This window comes from Mercenaria mercenaria, chromosome 5, assembly GCF_021730395.1.
Source record: "Mercenaria mercenaria strain notata chromosome 5, MADL_Memer_1, whole genome shotgun sequence".
NCBI lineage: Eukaryota > Metazoa > Mollusca > Bivalvia > Venerida > Veneridae > Mercenaria > Mercenaria mercenaria.
The window spans coordinates 73,217,167-73,240,365 of NC_069365.1; the positions used below are offsets into that span (position 1 = coordinate 73,217,167).

The 23,199-nt window shown below is 36.6% G+C and overlaps 1 protein-coding gene across 1 annotated transcript; it reads right to left on the minus strand.

Annotated features, from left to right (window-relative positions):
• Positions 1 to 4,886: 4,886 nt before the first annotated feature.
• Positions 4,887 to 16,963, minus strand: LOC123557615 (uncharacterized). The gene is made up of 5 exons (XM_053543967.1): positions 16,826 to 16,963; positions 14,361 to 14,554; positions 13,659 to 13,785; positions 12,841 to 13,033; positions 4,887 to 9,728 (listed from the first exon to the last, which is right to left on the minus strand). Exons 2-5 carry the CDS (start codon positions 14,545 to 14,547, stop codon positions 9,543 to 9,545), a joined length of 693 nt encoding a protein of 230 aa, XP_053399942.1. The 5' UTR covers positions 14,548 to 14,554; positions 16,826 to 16,963; the 3' UTR covers positions 4,887 to 9,542.
• Positions 16,964 to 23,199: the final 6,236 nt, after the last annotated feature.

The window sequence follows — 23,199 nt, forward strand, 5'->3', positions numbered from 1 at the left end:
GTCGCAAGGTCATTTTTTTATATCTGAGTCCCTTTTTGTGTGCGGTGAAAGACGTTCAGCGGGTAGGACTCTAAGGCTGACAAGTCTTGCTGACCATTGCTTATGCTGATCGGAAAGTCATCACAGCTCCGAATACTCCCCATTAAACACGGGTCACTGAAAAGTGTTCGCTGAACATTACTCACCAAGTAGTGTTCATGGTACTGTACATTACTCGCTTGGTAGTGTTCACGGCACTGCTAGTGCTTCTCATTCTAAGTGTCATGGTACTGTCATACTCGCTGGTAGTGTTCACGGGCTGCTAGTAGCTTCTCTAATGTAGGGTACTGATTACTCGCTGTAGTGTTCACGCAGTAGTGCTTCTCAATGAGTGTCATGTACTGTTTCTCGCTGTAGTGTCACGGATGCAGTGCTTCAAAGAGTTCAATGTACTGTACATTACCGCCGGTATGTTCACGGCACTGCTAGTGCTTCTCATTAGGTGTTCATGTACTGTACATACCGCTGTGTGTTCACGCACGCTAGTGCTCATACAGTGTCATGAGTACTGTACATTCTCGTTGTAGTGTACGCACCTAGCTCTCTAGAGTGTTCGGTCTGTACATTACCGCCTGTATACTCTATGACTGTACATTACTCGCTTGTCGGTTACGCACTGCTATGCTTCTCAATAAGGTCAGTACGTAATACTCCTTGGTATGTTCACGCATTGCTATGTTTTCATAAATTGTTCATGAACTGTACATTACTCGTTGTATTTTCACGCATGCTAGCTCTCATAAGTGTTCATGTACGTAATACTCCTTGTAGTGTTCACGCACTGCTATGCTTCCATTAGAGTGTTCATGTACGTACATACCCTTGTATGTTCACGCATGCTAGTGTTCCATTAAGTTCATGTAACTGTACATACTCGCTTGGTAGTTTCATGCACTGCTATCTCTCAAAAAGATGGTTCATGGTACTGTGGTAACATCAGCAGGTAATGTTCAGGTTGTGAGTCACAGTAAATACACATATATTTTCCTATTCAAATTAGAGCGACAAACTGTAGTACACAGTGGCCTCATATTATAAGGCTTGTAATCTGTGTGCTGTACTCACTGCGTGAGACTTATAAGGATGACTTATATTGCAGACTGAAACAATTAAACTAGCGCTAAATATATTTTATAGGCAATGTATATTAATAATTTTTTTTGCTGAAATTGAGACCGTCATCCTGCCCTTACGACTGAACCGATTCGGAAACACCTGTAGTGGTAGATAACAAGATCAATACGCGGATATTATTTCATTGCAATAGAGCGACAACCACTGTAGTCACAGTGGCCCGATATAACTAAGGTTTGTAAAATTGTGTGTAAATGTTCTCACTTGCGTTGAGCTGTATTTGGATGAGTTCTGTTACCGACTGAAATAACTCAAAATACGTCATGTATATTAACTTTTGCTTTGTAAAATTTGAATTTTACATTTAACATTTAGACTTTCAGTCTGTCCTAACCATTGAACCGATTCAATAGAGAAGCACCTATAATTGCACATGTAGTTCATATGCTTCATACACAGATATATTTTCATTGCAATAGAGCGACAAAGACTTCAGCCACAGTGGCCCGATATTACTAAGGCTTGTAATAGTGTGTGCGTTGAGCTGTATAAGGACGAGTTCTATGACAGAAAATGTGTAAATAAAAACGCGGCACTTATAGCCTACTACTATTGTTTAGTCATGTTACCAAAGACAACTTTTTCTGCCTAACTTAAGGTGCCATACTAACTCACATTCACGCCTATTTTATTAACTTGTTCCAAATATGTACTACGTCGTGAGCTACACAAAGTTATTCATAGCCACAAAAGGCACGTAAGAAATTTCTGTTTTTTACTATCTATTGACGAGATTAGTGTAAAACTATCAATATCGTGTAAAAAATATACGATGGTTTTTTATGTAAGATTTGTGAATAGAAATTGGTCCAAAAAACGTCATGCCTAATCACGTGATGTCTCTAGTAATTTTTCGTAAAATAGCCGTATCTCCCTAACTGACCAATGCGGAAGTGAGTGCACCTAAGTCAGTGCATAAGAAATATACCGATAACAATTTCATTGCAGTTATAAGTCGAAAAGTAATTTTTTAAGTCATAGTGGCCCGATATTTCTATGGCTTGTAATATCGCGTGCGGTTCTCACTCACTTGCATTTAGCTATATAAAGATGAGTTCTATGACAGACTGAAACAATTCATCATGCGCCAAATAAATTGCAAAGGTCATGTTTTGTAAAAATTGAATTTTTGTCAAAATTTAAATCGTCATCCTGCCCTAATTACTGAACCAACTCGGCAGCTAAGCACCTCTAATTATATTTCACAAGCTTATTTCATTGCAACAGAATAACAAACACATAAGTCACAGTAACCCGCTATTACTAAGACTGGTAATATCGTATGCAGTTCTTACTTGCGTTGAGCAGCATAAGGATGAGTTCTGTGACAGACTGAAACAATTCAACCAACGACAAAATTTATTTCATAGGCCATGTGTATTATCTTTTGCTACGTAAAATTTCATTTTTTTAAAATTGAAACCGTAATCCTGCCCTAACCACTGGATCGATTCGGCAGCGAAACACCTCCAATTGTAGTTCACATGAATAATACACAGATACATTTTATTGGAATACATCGACAAACACTTTAAAAGTCACAGTGACCCGGTATAACTAAGACTTGTAATATCGTGTACAGTTTGCATTTGCTTCGAGTCGCACTATTATGAGGATGAGTTTTGTGACCGACTGAAATGATAGAAAAAAAAAAGCGCCAAATATGTATTTCATAGGTCATTTATATGTAAAATTTCAATTTTTATCCACATTGAGACTTTTATCCTGCCCTAACAATTGAATCGATGACGCGAATCTGTCTTACTGTAGTTCACATCAGTGATTAATACACAGACAGATTTTCCTTTCAGAAGAGCGACACTTTTTAAAAGTTACCGTGGTTTGATATTATTAAGGCTACTAATAATAAAAAAAGTAATCTTTATCAAAGTCTCATCAATGTATATAGTCATACAAAATATATACATATTTATTCTACCTCACATAAATGTCCAATGCAAATTTCCTATTAGTTTAACTTGAATAATATATCATATTCCCCAGTGATTTTATATCACATGCGCAAAATCGTTATTTTCAATTTCTGCGCAGGTGATATGATCTATAATTTCATATCACATGCGCAACAGCGTTATTTTGTTTTTCTGCGCATGTGATATTATTGTTTCATATCACCAGTTGAGAGACTGATACTCGCATTGATTATTTTCTTTTTTATGCTACGTGCAAACTATTTCGAAAATAATTTTTCATCAAATATTGAATCGAAACTATAACAATAAGTTTGGAAATGATCTAACTAAGAAAATGAGTACTCACACTTATATGTTTCATTTAGAAAAAAGAAAGTTATCGCCGTTTTTCGAATGCTACTGTTTGACGCAATGTTGAAATATTAGAATAAATATAGCTAGGGGTCAGCGATATGTAAACGTCTCGACTAAATCTATCAAAAAAGTCTTATTACAGTAAAGCCGCCACAAATTATGAGTCCTAACAAGTAAACACTCGTTAATTCTGTCTTCATTATTTGGTTAGTAATTACTTTTTAATGTTAAATAAATTATTATGTTGATTTTCCAGCTAATGCTTTGACCCTTATAAGCTTTCGGTATAATAAAATAAATATTGCATTCCTGAGAGGGTGATATGAAAAATGTTCACCCCTCGAAATATGAATATAGACCTCGGCTGGCGCCTCGGTCAATATTCATATATCTCGCGGTGAACTCAAGTTTTTCATATCACCCTCTCAGGAATGCAATATTTATATAATAACAACTCGAGCAAAAGTACACTGCTACTCCTGGAGTTATAAGAGACTACAGTATTGAAACGTGAAACTGAAACATTAATTATCTAAAAGGTTGGAAATATCTTTGCTAACCTGTTTATTAAAAACTGCCATAAAATGAAAAGTTCAGAAGCTGAAACTGGAAATAAGTACTATTATGTACTAGTGACATCGTTTGCAGTTCACAGTTGCGTTGTTTCATTCATGTGGACTGGATAAATTTTGCCTAAAATAGACAATTCGTGTTTCAATATCAACAGACAGTAGTTCGACAACAGTATGTCTCGATCATTTATACAGTCTGAAGTGATTGAACTCTTTCTGTAACATCTATATTCCAATACCCCTAAATTTCAAAGCCATACAGTAAGATATGTTTGACAGTTTTAGAAAAACATTTTTTTTTTTTTGCATATCAATAGGTAAACACAATGCCTTTGCTTTTTTTATCAGACAATACATAGCTTTTGTTTATTGTTAAGCTATATGCTTTTTACTTTAAGGACAACACAATTTTCATTAAAAAGGATCCCTAATTACGTGTACTCATCAACAACTTCAAAAAAAGCAATCAGTTTTAAAATGAAAAATCATATTGACTGCATAGACCTCTTGAAAAGGCTAAAATTATAGTTTCTATATATTTAGTGTGACATGTTTCGACATACCACAATATTGTCCATATATACAATTTTAAGTTTTAGAAACAGTAACTGTGCTTTCGGCATTTATGTAACGTTTAACCCTTACCCTGCTAAATTTCTATAATGAACTCGTCCATCTTTCAGTTTGAACAGTACCATCAACTGTTAAAAGGGGTGCTTACCAAAAAGATACTGACTGAATGGCGAACAGTGCATATCATGATCTACACTGGTCGCAAAGGCAGAACTTAATCGTGTCCAGCATGATAAGGGTTAAAGGTTTATGTTTTCAATCAAAATATCATCTAGATATATTTCGTAGATATCAGACTTTCTTCTAGAATATATATTTAAATCATTTTAATATATTGCACACAGTAATTAAAACGAGAGATAACATTCTCCTTATTCAATCATATGTGAATACAAATAAAAAACAACTTTTTGTAGCATTTTGATTTTACTTAGGCATTTGATTATGTGGTACATGATGTTATAAACTTAAAATCGTTTAAGTTAGGAATAGACATTTGCGAATTAAGTCTACGTGGACTGTGAACACCTAAGACGATAGATTTTTCAAGGGGACCATCTCAACATAATTTGATTATATTATGGGCGGTAGGAAAAGGAGTTTATAACGGCAATAGGGTTTGGGTTACTATATCATCACTATGCGGTAGGTGATATAAATTCGGATGTGCCTGTTTTAGCTCGACTTTTTGAAGAAAAAATAGAGCTTTTGTACTCGCTCCGGCGTCGGAGTCGGCGTCGCCGTTGGTTAAAGTTTTTGATAAAGTCAAATATCTCTGTTTCTATCAAAGCTATTGACTTGAAACTTAAAATATTTACTGTCAAAGTCTACACCAGGAGAAATAATCCCCATAACTCTGATTTGAATTTTGATAGAATTATGCCCCTCTTTAACTTAGAATTTCTGGTTTAAGTTTTTGATAAAGTCAAATATCTCTGTTACTATCAAAGCTATTGACTTGAAACTTAAAATAGTTATTTGATATCGAAGTCTACACCAGGAAAAACAATCTTCATTACTCTGATTGAATTTTGACAGAAATATGCCCCTTTTTAACTTAGAATATTCGGTTAAAATTTTTAATAAACTCAAATATATCTGTTATTATCAAAGAAATGGACTTAAAATTTAAAATACTTATTTACCATCAAAGGCTTCACCAGGAGAAATAATCCCAATAACTCTGGTTTGAATTTTGATAGAATTATGCCCCTCTTAACTACTATCGAAGTCTACACCAGGAAAATCAGTTCCCATAACTCTGATTTGAATTGTGACAGAATTATGTCCCTTTTGACATAGATCATTTTGGATAAATTTTTGTCAAATATCTCTGTTATTATTAAAGCTTTTGACTTGAAACTTAGAATACGTTTTTACTGTCAAAGTCTTCACGCAGAAAATTAATCCTCATTACTCTGATTTGAATTTTGACAGAGTTATGTCCCGTTTTAACTAAGAATCTTTTTACTGGCAAAGCTCTAATTCAGAGTCAATCACTGAGAAAAGTCGAGCGCGCTGTCTTACGGACAGCTCTTGTTCCGTGTTTCTGTCCATCAGAAAGAAAAATATGCTACACATATCGCAAAAAAAGTATTACAACGAGCCACGCGCTCTGCACGTCGTCATAATGTTGTGAAAATTTGTGCCAAGTTTCTATAAAATCCTTCAAGCAGTTCAAGTGTTACACATCGCACTCGAAACAAAGTTACATGACCTTTGACCCCACTCTAAGTGTTACATTGACCTTGTTTCGATGTGGTGGACATTTGTGCAATGTTTCTTTAAAATCCCTCAAACAGATCAAGAGTTACAGAGCGGACACGAAACAAAGTCATATGACCTTGACACCTAAGTGTGACCTTGACCTTAAAGCTGATACAGGCGCTCTGCACGTCGTCTTGATGTGGAGAACATTTGTCAAGTTTGTTTAAAATCCTTTAAGGGGTTCACGAGTTACAGAACGGAGACGAAACGAAATTGCTTACGAACAGACGGACACAGACAGACAGACGGCCAGGTGAACACCTGAGGTATCCCAAAATACGTCCCCTCATAATAATAACAAAGGAATGGAGGCGCAAGCTACTAGTATTACGTTTTCCACAGTTTTCACAATGACTTACCTACTGACCTACATTTTGATCCCAGCTGACCCAGTTTAGATTTTTTCATGTCGGACGACGACGACGACGATGGAATATGGATACATTGCAATCAGACTAGCTCATCTATTCAACTTAGACGCAGATGCTCAACTTATAATATTGAATAACATTTCAGGAAAGTGTTATGACGCTAGATCAAATACTTTTTGCGATATATATAACAAAACATTTCTCTGGTAAACAGACAGCCGGAAAGACAAATCCAAATCTTATCCTCCCCGCCGTTACATGACTGAAATACTGTTGAAAAACGGCGTTAAACCCAAAACAAACAAACAAAAATCTTATCCTGTTCGGCGACATAATAAGCCAGACCTTACCATCATTATAGGAATGTTTTCCTACCAAACATAAATTAAAATTATTATGTTGAGACGGTCCCCTTGAAAAATCGATCGTCTTAGGTGTTAACAGTCCACGTAGACTTAATTCGAAAATGTCTAATAAGAGGATGCTATGCTATGAGATAAAATAATGTACACAAGTATTAAGGTATCGGGTCCACAAATAAGCAAACAGTGCCGCGGAGTATTAAAGTATATCAAATATTGATGTCTGGTAAGCTCATATAATTTTGGTATCATTTGAAAGTGTATTGTCTACTGAAAAAGAAAATATAAATCACATGACAAAAATTAAATTTTTTTAGTTTATAGTACGAGGGGTGATTTATGTGTAATGCAACTGTGCCTCAATCTCGAAATCCACGTGCGCTACTGTCGTTAAATCAGGTTTTATTGAAAGGTATATCATTCGGTTAGCCATGCATGGAATTTTACAAAATAATATTGAAACAATTTTTAACAAGATTATTTTGAATTAGGTGTAGTCATAACACTGCATGTAAAATGGTAGGAACATGTTCCGAAAAGTGGCATGAAATTAGAGGGTATATCAAAGCTAGGAATATTTTAGGAATAAGTGGCCGAAACATTTACAATGAGATTTGTGATATGGTATAGCACAGTTACCAGGTGGATTTCTCGTTTCAAGTCGGGAAACGAACAGTTACAAGACCTTCCAAAGTGTGAAGGACCGAAATCAGTCACGACTAGGCAAGGTGTTATGAAAATCAAGGAATTTATTGAGGAAGATGCTAGATTGACTTTGCGCGAATTAGCCCATAGATCAGGGATATCAGCTGCACGAGTTCACTTTATTCTGCGCAAAATATTGAAAGTGAATAAAATATGTGCGTTAGATACCCCATTTACGGACACCTGAACAAAAACGAGACCGTGTTAAAAAGGCTAAACGTTTAATTAAGCTGTACCCAAAATTTGAAAGTAAAACCTTTTCTAATTTAATAACTGGTGATGAAACGTGGATGCACTTCTTTGAACTTAAACGGAAATATTCCAATCATGTATGGGCTTCAAAGCATTCCAGGAGACCTGTAATTTTCAAGAGAACAGCAACTGTGAGGAAAGTTTTGTACTGTATTTTCTTTTCCGTTCAGGGACCCGCCATCCAAGTTGCTGTTCCTAAAGGAAAAAGTGTGACTGCTAAGTATTACACTAATGTACTTTTGAGGAAAGTGAATAAATATTTTAAGAAACGTCGACCTAAAAGCGGCATAAAGCACATAGATCTATCTCTTCTCCATGATAATGCTTCTTCTTCTTCTCATAAGGTTCACATTACGACTGAATATTTGGACAACATAAAGTACGAGTCTTGTATCACCCAGCCTATTCTCCAGATCTGGCTCCCTGTGATTATTTTCTGTTTCCGCGTCTTGAATCGGTGCTCTCTGGAAAACGTTATGGCTCACATAGTGCACTGGGCTCAGCAATAAGTCAGTGCCTTAAAGCCATACCTATTGATGACTATAAAAAGTGCTTTTAGAATTGGATTAAAAGACTGAAACTTTGTGTCAGTGCTGAAGGAGAGTACTTCGAAGGATTGCATTGATTTAAAATGTGTAAAATGCGGCAAATAAAAAGTTACAACCCGAGTTGCATTACTTATGAAACACCCCTCGTATTCAATGATATTTCAACAGAAATCCAGTTATTACAGTGTAAGATTTATCATTTCGCAGTCAAAAATGACTGTAGTGAGTCGTGCACATTACTATGGTAATCTTATTTACTAATTCTTGTTCAACAGACACAACTCTTCCAAATGATACCGAAAAAAACATGGGGTCATCAGGCATCGAAATGTTATCTATTTGTGGATCGGATACATTAAAACCAGTCAATCACACGAATATGATAAGCGGAGAATTTACATACGTATATTCCTTACGGAAAAACTGTACTCATGACCTGCCTTAATATAAACGCGGTAGTTTAAGTCCTAGATTTTTTATTTTTGTTAAAAAAAGCATTGTGAATAGTTTCCTAAGCGTACTCAATAAAGTAGTAAGTCTATAACTATACGTGCAAATAAAAAAAAAAAGTGTCAATTACATGTAAAATACATAATCTAAGTAAGAAGCAGTTAACTCTTTGATCAGTGTTTGTTCCATCATTTATAGATCTGCACTTTTAGTTATTTAATTTCTTTTGTGTTAAGAGGACATAACTATTCTGATATTTTAGAGCTGCATTTATAAAAGACTTCTGTCTAATATGTGAATACTTATAACTAAAAAGTAGAAAAAAAAAAACTGATTAAACAAAATAGCATATACTTAACAAACAAGATGCGTTCAAGCCCTGCTTATAAATACCAGTATGACGTCACACTGTAGTGTCTTTAGCTCTCAAAATCTAATCTACTTCACGACAATGCACAATATATACAGCATATGATTAGAACTAAGGCACAGATGAAAAGAAATCGCGTTCATTCTCCATGCTACGTTTGTAAGTGCGAAGCGCCATCTGTCGGTCGATTTTGCCAACCTCATCCGCTCTATTTATCACCTCCTCCAAATCAGTGAAACCGGCATAATTAGGGTCTAAATTTTCCTCAACCCACTGTGTGTACACCCCGAAACTTTTCTGAAATATAATACACGTTTGGTTTTCGACAATAATGACGTAAAACAGAGAAATAGTGACGATCTTTTAGTAAAACATTGTGACAAATTTGTAAATAATTACAATTCCAGCAATAGACGGATATTCGGAAAAAGACAGCAATTCCAAAAAGGAAAAAATATATTATTTTCAAAGGAGCAGTATCAAAATGAAGCAATACGAAAGAATATTTTCAAAGCAGCAGTTTCCATAAAAGGAAAGAACATTTCCAAGGAAGTACTTCAAATAGAAAAAAGAAAGAACATTATCAGTTAAGCAATGTCAAAAATGAAAAAAAAGATGGAAACTGGCAAAAAAGATCAAAAGAGAAGACACAGGAAAAAAACATTCACAATGGAGTAATACCATTTTTGAAAAAGAAATAATGTCAGAAGCAGAAAAGGGAAAGAACATTTGCAAGACGGTAATTCCAGAACAAAGCAAAACTGAAGACCAGTTTAAATAAGCGACATCTTAAAATAAAAGAAAGTACGAAGAAAACCGGCAAAGGAAAAATGTCACAAAGGAAACAAGAGCTCGTAGAACACGAAATGCCCCCTTGATGCATTCAGTAACTGCACAAGGAACAGAAATTATTTGGTCACTGTGCACTGGACGTTTGACGTACTGACCTCAAATCAATAATTATAGGTCATTTACCAGTCTTAAGTGACCTCCGTATCAAATGTGATCTTAGACCAAAGCATTCTATAGTTATTTGGCACAAAAAGTTCTATTGTTCTGGGTCAATGTGACCTTGACCTTTGACTACTGACCTCAAAATCAAAAAGAGTCATCTGCTAGTCATGATCAACCTTACTAATAAGTTTCGTGTTCCTAAGCCCAAGCGTTCTCAAGTTATCGTCCGGAAACGGTTTAACTGTTCCGGGTCACTGTGACATTGACCTTTTACCTACTGATCTTAAAATCAATAGGGATCATCTGCTGGTCATCCCTATTAAATTTGGTGATCCTAGGTCCAAGCGTTCTCAAGTTATCGTCCGAAAATCCTTTAACTGTTCCGGGTCACTGTACACTTGACCTTTGATTTACTAATCTCAAAGTCAATAGGGGTCATCTGCTGTTTATGATCAACCTCCCTATCAACTTTCATGATCCTAGGCTTAAGCGTTCTTGAGTTATCATCCGGAAACCGATTGGTCTACAGACAGACCGACATCAACAAAACAATATACCCCTCCTTCTTCGAAGTGGGGGGGAGCATAAAAATATAATATTTGTAAGGAAGCAATGTATAATATGAAGCAGGAAAATGAAAGAACATCTGCGAAGGAGCTATTTCAATAAAAAGAAAACCAAAAAGAAAGAAATAACATTTATACAAAGGTGCAGTTAAAAAGAAGTAATAAATGACGTGCGAAAAGGAGCTTTATCAAAAAACAACAACAACAAAAAAAACACCAAAAACAAAAACAACACCTTTGCACAATTGGAGCAGTATCAAAAAAGGTGTTAAATGAAAACTTCAAGAGAGAGTTGTCAAAAAAGAGAAATGAACAAAATGAGCAAAACACATTTTAAAGGAACGGTGTCAACAAATAAGAAAGAAAGAAAATTGAAAAGAAGCGATGCCAGAAAAGAAAAATAGAGAAAAAAATCACAGAAGCAATGTCATACAGAGGACAAATACAAGTAAATTTTGGAACAGGAAATACCGAAGAATAAGAGAAGAAAAATGAAAAGAAAATGATTTTAAAAATGTACTGTGGGCTAAAAGAGAAGACAAGCGAAAGAACATTAATTTTCTAAAGGGATAAGGTGAAGCAGAAGAAAAAGAAAGATTTTTTTCAAGGAACATTGTTTAATAGAAGAAAAGAAGGAATTAATGTCAAAAAGAATAAAAAAAGAAAGATAGTTAAGGTGGGGGAATGGTACAACTTGGAAGGTTTGAAAAAAATCTAAAATAAGAAATGAAAAAAAAATAAATTTGGGAGGGGGGGGGGAGGGGGGTTGGGAGGGGGAGGGGGTGTGACCAAGACAAGTGGGTGACCAGGTGTGGGTGCGCAACTTCAAATGTTTATAATAAATGTTCACAGAAAAGAATGAAAGAAATTTAATGAAATTCTGCCAAATGGTAAGTTTGTTATGTACAAATATGTGGATTTTTAGACAATTAAAGGGCAATAACTCTGAAGTTACAAAAAGAAATCCGTACAAAATTGTCTGTGCACAACCACATTATAGTGCTCTAAATTCTGTTAAAGTTTCATAGTTCTAGGTCAAATATGTCAAAAGTTATGATGCAGAAATTGGCATATCTATAGATCTATAGTACCCTATATAGTTAACACTAGAAACTTCTAAGGGCCATAACTCTGGTGTTACTTGGGCAATCTGTCTGAAACTTGATGGGCCCCATAACCTCATAGTGGTGGACATGTATATGAAGTTTGTTTGAAAAAAATCTAAAATAAGGAATGATTTTTTTTTTTGGGTGGGGGGTGTCGGGGGATAGTGGGGGAGGTGTGTGATCAAGGTAAGGGGTTGACCAGGTGTGGGTACACAACTTCACATGTTTACAATAAATGTTCATGGACAAGAATGAAAGAAATTTAATGAAATTCTACCAAATGGTAAGTTTGTTATGTACAAATATGTGGATTTTTATACAATTAAAGGGCTATAACTCTTAATTTACAAATAAATCCAAATGAAATTGTGTGTACACAACCACATTATGGTGATCTAAATTCTGTTTAAGTTTCATAGTTCTAGGTCAAATAAATCAAAAGTTATGATGCAGAAATTGCCATATTTATAGTACTCTATATAGTTAACACTAGAAACTTCTAAGGGCCATAACTCTGGTGTTACTTGGGCAATCTGACTGAAACTTGACGGGCCGCAAGAACTCATTGTGGTGAACATGTATATGAAGTTTTAAATAAATATACCCAACCATTTCCTAGATATGGCTCCGGACGGACGGAAAGACGGAAGGTCGGACGGACGGAAAGACGGACGGACGGACAACGCCAAAACTATATCCCTCCGACTTTCGTCGGGGGATAATAAGGTTGTTTTGATAAATCGTAAATCCTATATTAAACTGTTATACTGTTATACATTATACCTGTTTGGAACCAATCTGGTTCCCGAGCCATGGCCAAAGTTTGTAACATGGTATCATCGCGGTGACGAAATAAATTGTATGATAGTTGATGGCCATGTCATATAAATGATTCAGGTACCTAGAGCAAGGTCCGTCGAGCTTGATTCCACTTGGATACTTTATTCGCCACGCGACCAACAGGTATTCGTATAACCTTAATAAGAGTAGAATTCTATATACCAACATCCTTGATAAAGAGTACAGTTTCAACTAAGATATTAAACAATTGTCTATGTAATACCTCTTGATCAACCTATTCCACATTTTTAAGGTTTGACTTCTATTTAAGTATAAGACAATACTATTCATATTATGCATCATTTTAACGCCCCCAAGGGTGAAAAAATATATTTTTCATATTTTCAAAATATCTTGATTTGTTAAAGATTTTTCATTGGAGTAATTTCAGCCATTTTGAGCATTTTCTTTTTTTTTTTTTAATTTCCGTTTTGCCTTTACTGGTCGATAAATTGTTATAAAACTTTTACGACATCTTAATTAGTATAAAAGCTATGTAAAACATGGAGACATTTCGAAAAAAAGGAAAGAAGGAGATAGCATTCACGACTCCTAATGAAGAATGAGTTAGAACTTGCACGAACACATTTTCAAGAAAGATCCGGCTTATCTAATGACAAGGGTTGAACAAAGATATAATAGATATGTCAAAGGTCATATTTTTGAGACGGTATAAAATCAGCGTATGGAAAAAATGTAGCTACATGAAAAGTTCGGATGAAACTTATTCCGGAAGTTATTTAATGTAACGTTTTACTTACTCTCTGTAGCTTTCAGACATTTTCTGCAGTAGTTGTCGGTGCTGAGGATCTTTTGATCTTTGTAACGCAATCTGAATCAGTCTTTGGGCATTGTAGATATACACAACATCTTGATTCATATATGCACCTTTGAAACAAAAAACTGCAGTTTTGGCTCAGAAGTAAGACTGAATTGTACAAAAATATGTAGCTCGGTGATTATCAAATATCTGTATACACGATATGTAAAATTTGTTCAAGGACACATCCATATAACGCCATCATTCAACTTAATACAATCTGTGAAAAGATCCTTTGTTTTTTAAAAAAAGCAACATAAAAAAAAAACAGCATAGTCTGTTCATAGAAGGTAATCCTCTCACGCTCCTAGCACCGGCTTAAGCGGGATTCTGTCATAGTAAAAATAAATGTTGTCCATGATCCCAAAGGGCCAGAAAATAACAACACTGAGTCCAAGTACGAGAAGACTTTTTGCAGCTGACACACGGCACTTAAAGACCGCTGTTGTGATAGTTAATAAAATCTGTGAAGAGATCCTTTGGAAGCATAGAAAGCAACCAAGCAACATAATAGCAGACTCGGTTTGATTGAAATTTTTCATGGTAAGTAATGACATGTGCAATACCTCTCACGCCCCCTAGCACCGGTATAAGCGGAATTCTAACCTTATTGTCAATCCAATATAAGTTGAAAAGTTATTACCAAAACTTGCAGGATTTAGCTTTGTTGATACCATTCCTTTAATCAAACTCGAGTTGAGAGCGGCTTGCTGTTCTTGGTACGTTTCTTCCCACAAGTACTCCGACAATTTAAGCTCGCTGTGTCCGTCTGCTTTCACTGCCACAAACAGAACGCAGACGACTTGCAGAGTAAGTAAGAATCTCATCATGCCTATTCTGAAAACAATTATCTGAAAGTTTTCAAGTTTGGAGAGTACAAGTTGTATTGAACTCGGCACTCACATCATCGCGAGTCAGATACCCGTTAGATATTGACATAGAAATATTGGTTAGATAAGGGTTTTTACATAAAATTTATGCAGGCAGAACTTCAAAACAAATCTTCTTCAACAACGCAGGGCTTAAACACAGTGACATAAGCTTGTCGCTACAAAACAAATGTATTCCTGGTGAGTCCCTGTAACTGCATTTAGTGAAACTACAGGGGCTATGATTTTTGAAACATAGTCTGTAGAAAACTTAAAACATCTAAAGCGAAGTGAATAGCAACTTTTAAAGAACACCCCCCAGAAACTGTATAGATATGCACATCTTTAATATATATACACAAACAGCCAGGACAATACAAGAAATAAAGAGCACAGCGGGGCACTACCTTGGAAGGGAATAGGCATAATTACTACTCGGAAGTAAAATCTTGTTTATGATACTTTTAATCCCCATCATATTTCAAAGTTACAGGACAGTGTGAGTTAGAATAATCCCGGTCACGAGAATTGCTCACGAGAAAGACACGGTACTATATATACATTACACTGCATAGTTGTTCTAGTTATAAACAGAAAACTTTGAACAATCTTCTCTAAAAGTGGAAGGCTAAAACATGAAACAGTTTGCATATAGAATTGGATTATAGCGTCTACCGTAGTCTGGTCCATGTGTTCAAATTTTTGGCCGCCACAGAAGTAAGCTTTTGCAAGAGTTACTTAAGGAACTCTGTCATGTGTGTTTAGGCTTGGACCCTGAGACCAGATTTTGGGCCCCTAAATGGGTCAGTGTTTTACATAATGTTACGGTAAGAAAACCGTTAAATACTTTCTTCCTTCTGACAGATTTAGACTCGAGATATTCTATAATTGAAATATTTGACCACAGTGGGTAGTGTTTTAAGTTGAGCTGACGGAAGACCGGCAACAACTGTCCTCAGGTGAGCCACTTTGAGTCGATATTTTACCTCTTGCTTTATTTTGATAATAGTACAAATCACGTCAAAATTTGGAAAATGCGATCAACTGAGTTAGATAAACAGTAATTAAAACAATTATGTCAGATAAATGGAATTTAGTTGAACTTTATCATACAATAACCATTAAATGATAATGATTTTTCACATTTTCTTTATTTACAAATGTTTTGATATTGCAGTGACATGCTCCTTTGAAAGACATTTGATGTACAAGGATCATAATACTGGTTATCTTTTCATAATTGTCTATTTCTTTCTTTCTGCGCAATAGCGGGGTTTTCCATTATTTCACAATTTGTATTTGATAGGCTGGTACACATATTATATAACCATTTAACCTGTTCAACCCGATAAAATTTTACGCATTGGTAGTTTCTTAAACCTTAGATATTTGCCCTTTTTTTTCGAGAAAATTTCCCCAAGGCTAAACTTTTATTATCAATACATAAAATGGGTGTGCAGATATAAACAGCGTGTGCAAAATGCAAATAGTTCATCAAAGTTGAAATTATATGCTATTTTCTATCCGTCAGAAATTCAGGAAGTAAAATAAGCCCTTTGCTGCAACCTTTTTAAACTTTTATAAAACAGAACAGAAATTATCGGGCTGTTCGTAGCCAGTCTTGCAAGAAACATACTTACTGTGAAATCAAAGTCCCATAAGGTTTTAGAATTTATATCAAAAATATGAAAAAGCTGTCCAAAAAAAGATGTACAATAGATGTTGAACATGAGCTTTTATAGTAAAGTGAGACTCATAAAGGGAGGTAATCAGAAACAATAAATTCAATGAAATTTTCTACTGTGTTCATCTATATTCAAATCTTCGATAAATATTAAAGAAACAATTATCGAAAATAGGATTTAACGAGAAATCTATATATTTTATATTCATCACGGAAAATATTGCATACAAATTTTGAACAAAGGCATTATAAGGCTTTAAAATTTTACGTTGGTTTAGTTTTTGGACAATCCACACAATTTAAATACCAACAATCAAGTAAAGTTCCCAATCATTTAAGTTAAAAAGTTGAAAGCCACGATTCCCTTATCTCCATGGCTAAAAGCACGATTTTTTTGTCTACGAAATTAAATGATAAATTGTAAATTTCTTATGAAGGTGCGACTCAGAAATTTGCCAGAGATATAAGACTGATGAAAACAATTATAAAGACTAATAGAAATAATTTTAAATTATGAAAAACGTGTTTAAACGACAAATAATGAACACGTCTTACCGTTGATTTATAATTTTCCCGTACGCTGTGAAAAGATATATTTAAAATGGTTAAATTTCTATACATGAGTGTGACATCTATAATTTAAGCGAATGAGGTAGTATACGGCAAAATTAATTGAAAAACCACATACCGGTAAATATGCACATTTACATAACGTATAGAGGTTTAAGATATTAAATTACCTCGCCGCAACAATAACAATTTAAACAACTACCAGACACCTTAATAGTACCTATATTTTTGAAAAAGAGGCATAGAAATTACCTTTGATGAATTTTTTGTTAATACTCAAAAGCCATTTATGAAAATAGGGAAAACTAAAGTGGGGCTTGTCGCTTTCTAATTGGTATGGTAAGGTCACAGCAAAAGGTCAAATGTAACTACCTTTTTTTTGGTTTAAGACAGATATATTTTGATTTTGACGCTTAAAAGTTGTTTAATTTCGAGACTCGTCTTTTATTTAGGGAAAACGTTACATTATTTAGATGATATAACTACCGCGGTCAATAATCCGGCAATTCTATCTTTTTTTTTTTCATTGAAAAAGTAAAGTCTTTCTTTAGGATGTTATTTTATTCATTTTAAAATGTCACTGTTTTTTGTTATTGCAATGTATTCGCTGTTGCTGCCAGGTATTCAATGCATGACACAATTCATAGTATTTCACCAGCGGTATCTGTAGTGCCGCCAGCTGTGTCAACGGATTTCTAGAGTCAGAGACTATGCGCAAGTTTTTCTCGTCATTCATTATCAGCTACAGGGATACCCGTTCTATTCATAGTAACTATTTATCTATCTATCTGCTACATATCATGGAAAACCCGTGCAAATCATGGCAATTAATTACAGCTGCGGACATTTCGTGCGAACTTAAAAGCCTGTCTAATTTCCACTGAAATCACGTGCAATCCGTGGTGATTAACGTATACAGTGCAGACGGTTTTCACTAAAAGTAAGTTATAATCATCAAAAATTTATGCATGTCATACTGATAGCTAGTGTTTTAGACAGGTTGTTTTAAAATAAGTTAAATACTATTCTATGTAGAAACTTTGTTTAGATAAAATTCAGGTGACAGTCTTTTAAAAGATGTTTCAATTTTAGGACCGATATTTGTTTACTGTGTCACGCAAAAATGGAATGAAGCGCGACGCACATTGTGATTTTGCACGGTATTTACCATGAATAAACCCCTGGAAATACAGATATACATTGGTATAAAAGCATGAAGGGGTGTATGTGACGTAGGGCCGGGGCGGCAAATTGGCAACCCTACTATATTTATTTCTGAAAGTTTTGATAAAATTAAAACTCATTGATATAAAAAAATTAAATTGAAATATACTCCTCAGTAAAATCGTTTTCTAGTATATATGTCTGTTCTTAAATTAGTCTCATTTTCTACCTTTTTTTTACTACCCCTCCCCCCCCCCCCACCCTGTGAAATGGAATAACAGTTGAGTGGGAAGCATATGTTGGCACCAGTCGCAAAGTTGGGGGATCCGCCTTTGCTAAAAAAAAAACAACAAAAGGAGTTCCTGTTATGACATGTTTGACTTATCATATTTTTTCTAAAGGACTAATTTTTGTATATCCAATGTGTGCAGAAAACTGTATAAGAAAAGGGCATCTTTTTCTGTTTATTGCATGTTTTGACTAATTTACCCATTTCATAGTTTCGTACCAGTGAAAAATATATATTTGACATTTTTCACTGCGAAATTTGCCAGTTATATCTCACTCTATTGTTCCGAAAATTAACTGAAAAACATGCAAAAACTATATTTCATACTGTCACACTTGAACATCATACCATCATTGTCATTTCTGCCATTTTCATTATTTTGTTACTGTTTATGTTGTTGTTGTCAGATGCCCTAGAGGGAATTGTCTTTATCCATAAACTTGAAACTTGAAACTTGACATTCTTTAAAGAGCTGCCAAACATAGCTAGATCCATTTCAGAGAACAAATCCATACCTCATTTTAACAAATCATAATAAAACTGACATAAAATGAAGAGAAAAATAGGAGCATTTATCTTTTAGGAGAGACTTCTCTTGTCACCTTTGCTTACTGAAAAATCGCATAAAAATCACACTGCTGTGACCTGGAAACACTACTCATACTAAAATTGAATTTCACTTCACCGAATACAACCTCCTCTCCCATTTTTTTTCTACCAAAATGTCAAAAATACATCCACAATGACAACTGAATCCAAACAAGGGATGGCGAAGGACGTTGACTTGTACAATTTTAAGTATATCTGAAGTAAAAGGATAAAGAAAATACAATTCACTAATATGCGCGTTTAATACACATTTTTTTCAGTGAATTATGGAAATATGAGTGAAACATATCTGGTATTTTCACAGTGAAAATGTCAAATACATTTTCCACTGGTAACAAATTATGAAATTGGCAAATTAAGTAAACCATGAAATTAAAAGAAAATTTGTTTGTTTCACATATAAGATCAAAATATCTTTTACACAAGAACATCATTTATTACATGTTTTTCAGTGAATTATCTAAATATTAGAGTGAATGTTCACGAAATAAAAGAACATTTGTTTGTTTAACATATAAGATCAAAATATGTTTAACTCATGAACACCATGTTTTACCTTCCTCTCGTGGCTATCATTACCAATTTTTAGTAACATCTCTAAACCGATAAAGCGGGACAGGTCTACCTATCATAAAAATCAATAAAACCAATAATCCAATATTAGCGCTACCGGACGGATTCGCTGATTTCCGTACTTCTTCTTCTTCTTTTCGTTCGCGACTACACTGTCAGATCAGTAGCCTCGATAAAACTTGTGGTTTGCCGCAGATCCTCAATGCCTCCATACAGTTTTGCTGGATTGAGGTATCTATCGGCCACGTCGCAGCTCGCTCCTGGTAATACCTTTTGACATCTCTGAAGTATATGCTCCGCAGTCTGATCTTCTTCACCACATGGACAAGTTGGCGATGATGTCAGTCTTGTACATGTGAGCATTGAGCTTGTTGTGCCCTGAGCGGAGTCTGACCATCATCACTTGTTCAGACCGATCAAGGAGATGAAAAGCATCTTCCTCCATCCTTGGTCCCGTAAGTGCCTTGATGATTGTTACTTTCTCCTTGTAACTCACAGGTTCTGTTGGTTGTTCTGACTGAGCTCCTAGCTTAGCAGGTTTGTCTGCCTCATCATTGCCTGCAAGTCCACAATTGGATGGAATCCACTGAAGTGCTACTTTGCAGGTTATACTCAGGCTCTGAATTCTCCTGGCTAGCTGCGGAGTTTTATTGTTGATCAGAGCTTCCATGACAGACAGTGCATCTGTGAGAAAGACGACTGAGGAGCTTTCTTCTGTCGAGTCTTCAGCCATTGAGACGGCCTTCATGAGTGCTTCAGTCTCTGCCTTATAATTGCTGCAGTGTTTTCCTGTGTCTGCATGTAGTGTTTCTCTCTTGCCAGATGGGTATTGAAAGAAAACTCCTGCTCCTCCATCTTTGACGGCGCATGTGGCTGATCCGTCTGTATAGACGTGAGTCCATGATTCCGGAGGATAGTCTTCATTGATCATAGCAAGTGTGAGACTCTTCCGAATTCTTCATCCTCTCGCTTCCCGCGGTCAAGACGAGGAACAGCAAGTCTCACAGTCACTGAAGACAGATCATTCGCTAGTGGGTTTATAATGTCTTCACTATCTAGGGGAGTCGTTTGTATGCTCAGCTCAGTTTTGAACTTTCGGTTGAGTTTCTTTGCCTCATGTACGAAGCTGCTACGTTTGAGCCGATTCTTTATGTAGCCATCTAGCTTGGCTTTCATGGGATGGTCTTGAAAAGACCTGAACTTCTCTGCTTGAAGAAGAACCTTTGCATGTCTTCTGTCTTATAACGGCTGTGTGCCTGTTAGCTTCTCCATGAAGGAGATTGGTGTAGACTTTGTAGCACCTGTCATGATCCGCAATGCTTGGTTTTGAACCTTGTCTAAAGCCTGTTGGTTAGTTTTGGCAGTAGTGGACCAGGCAGTTGAGCTATACTCTAAATGGGGTCTCACTGTTCCCTGATATACTGTCTTGAGTATTTGCTCATTTGCTCCCCACGTTGTTCCAGCAAGTTTGCGCATCATGGCAAGCTTCCTACGGGCCTTCCCTTCTGCTTGACTAATGTGGGGCTTCCAGGTTAGCCGTTTGTCAAAGGTCACTCCGAGGTATTTTGCCTCGTCTGCTTCAATCAGCGAAGTATTTCCCATCTTGATTTTACCCGCCCTCTGCTTTGACGACAGGGAGAATAGTGTGGTGGACGATTTCTCTGTATTGATCGATACACACCAATCTTCAGCCCAAGCTGAAAGCTTGTTAATGGCTTCTTGCATCCTGTATGTGTCTGTAGTTGCATGTTCATCCTTACACCATAACATAACAGATCGTCAGCGTAGAGAGCAGCCTTAACACCTTTCGGTTGTTCAGACACTAGATCATTGATGAAAAGCAAGAATAGTGTAGGGGATAAGATTCCGCCTTGTGGGACACCGTGACGCAACAGGAACTTCCTACTGCTGGCATGTTCTAAACTGACTCTTGCTCTCCTGTTGTGTAGTTATGACTTAATCCACCTCAGCATGTGACCTCCTACTCCAGTCCTCATCAGCTTGACGAGGTGTCCATCAGTCCAGACTGTGTCAAACGCCCTCTGCAGATCAATCCATGCTGTAAGCACGACTTTCTGCTCTTGGAAGGCGTCCTCTATCTCTTGCGATAGATAAGTGGTCTGGTCCTCAGTGGAGCCGAATTGTCTGAAGCCAGCTTGTTGCGTTGCGAATAGGTTGTTAGTCTCCATGTACCACTTCAGGTGTGCATTCACAATCCTCTCCATGGTCTTTCCAACACAGCTGGTTAGGCTGATTGGGCGGTAGCTTGCAGCCTTCTTTGGATCCTTCCCTTTCTTGTGGATGGGGATCATGACTGCCTCTTTCCATTTCTGTGGAAGCAGTCCTTGTGTCCAGCTGTAGTTGTCGATTTCCAGGAGTTTGCAAATTGCTTCAGTGCCTAGATGGGTCAGCATTTCATTTGTGACTCCATCTGGTCCAGGAGACTTCTTTGTCTTCAACTGCCTAAGGGCTGTCTGTAGCTCATGCAGTTTAAGACCCTGCTTCATGCATTCTGGTGTCCTTTGGCTTGTCTGCCTTTCTCTTTTTTCTCTTCGGGCTTCCCTTTGCCGTTCCCTGTTGATGGGGATGTTGGAAACATCGTTGTAGTTAGAGACAAAAGTGTTTGCCGCTTGTTTACCCGTCAACAGTTCACCATTCTCTTCCAAAGTTACTGAGCCTCTTCCTGTTTCTTCATCGTTCAGCTGTCTCATCAGTCTCCACAGCTTTTGGCCATCTCGCTCTAGGTTGAGCGGGGTTGTTTTTTTTCTCCAGCTCTTCCTCTGTGCTTCCCGTATGTGCCTGAGGAATTTGGCCTTGGCTTGCTGTAGAGAGAGGTTACTTTCTTGTGTGGGATTGTTTTCTGCTTCCTCCCTGGCTTCTGATAACTTTGCCTGTAGATTCTCCAACTCATCACTCCAGTAGGGCTTATAGTCCTTTCTTGCTCCCCTTGGAATGGCGCTGTAAGCAGCCTTAAGTATACTGGCGTTGAAGTCTTTGACAACCCGGTTGATGTCTCTACCTTCCACTCTGATGTCTTTACAGAGCTCATCACTCAGACTTTCGTAAAAGGTCCACCTGGCCTTCTTGTAGTTCCATCTGGGGATGTTAGGTGAAGTAGAGGCTATACGGTCCATAGTAAGTTGGACTGGGCGATGGTCGTTACCTCCTAGTTGTTCATTGACTTCCCGCTTGACATGTCCATGTATGTCATCAGTACATAAAGCAAGATCAGGTTTGATGTTGTTCGCCAGCTTTTGGAGTAAAACGTTGGGGGATCATCTGGCTTGTTGATGAGGTTTAGCTTATTATCATCTTGCCAGGTCTCCACTACCTCTCCACGTTTATCAGGTGGTCATATCTCCAGCTTTGTGAGTGACTACAATGATGAACCTGATTTCATCAGTTGTAACTTTGTCAAGGGACAGAGCTTTGTCACTTGGAGAGTATATGTTCACAAGTTTCAAACTGACCTCATTCTTTCTGAGGCTCAGAACTTGGAACTCGGAGTCATCCATATGCGTGTTGGTCTGGACAGCGCTGATGTTTTTCCTGACCAATGTCATGATGCCTCCTTTCCGACTGCCAATTCTGTCACAGCGGAAACACTGGTATCCTCTGACTTTGAAGGATTTCTCTGGCTGTAGGTGAGTTTCCTGAATGCAACAGACATTGATGTCTTTCTCATGGAGGATATGCTTAAGTTCAGCTTTCTTGTTGAAGACAC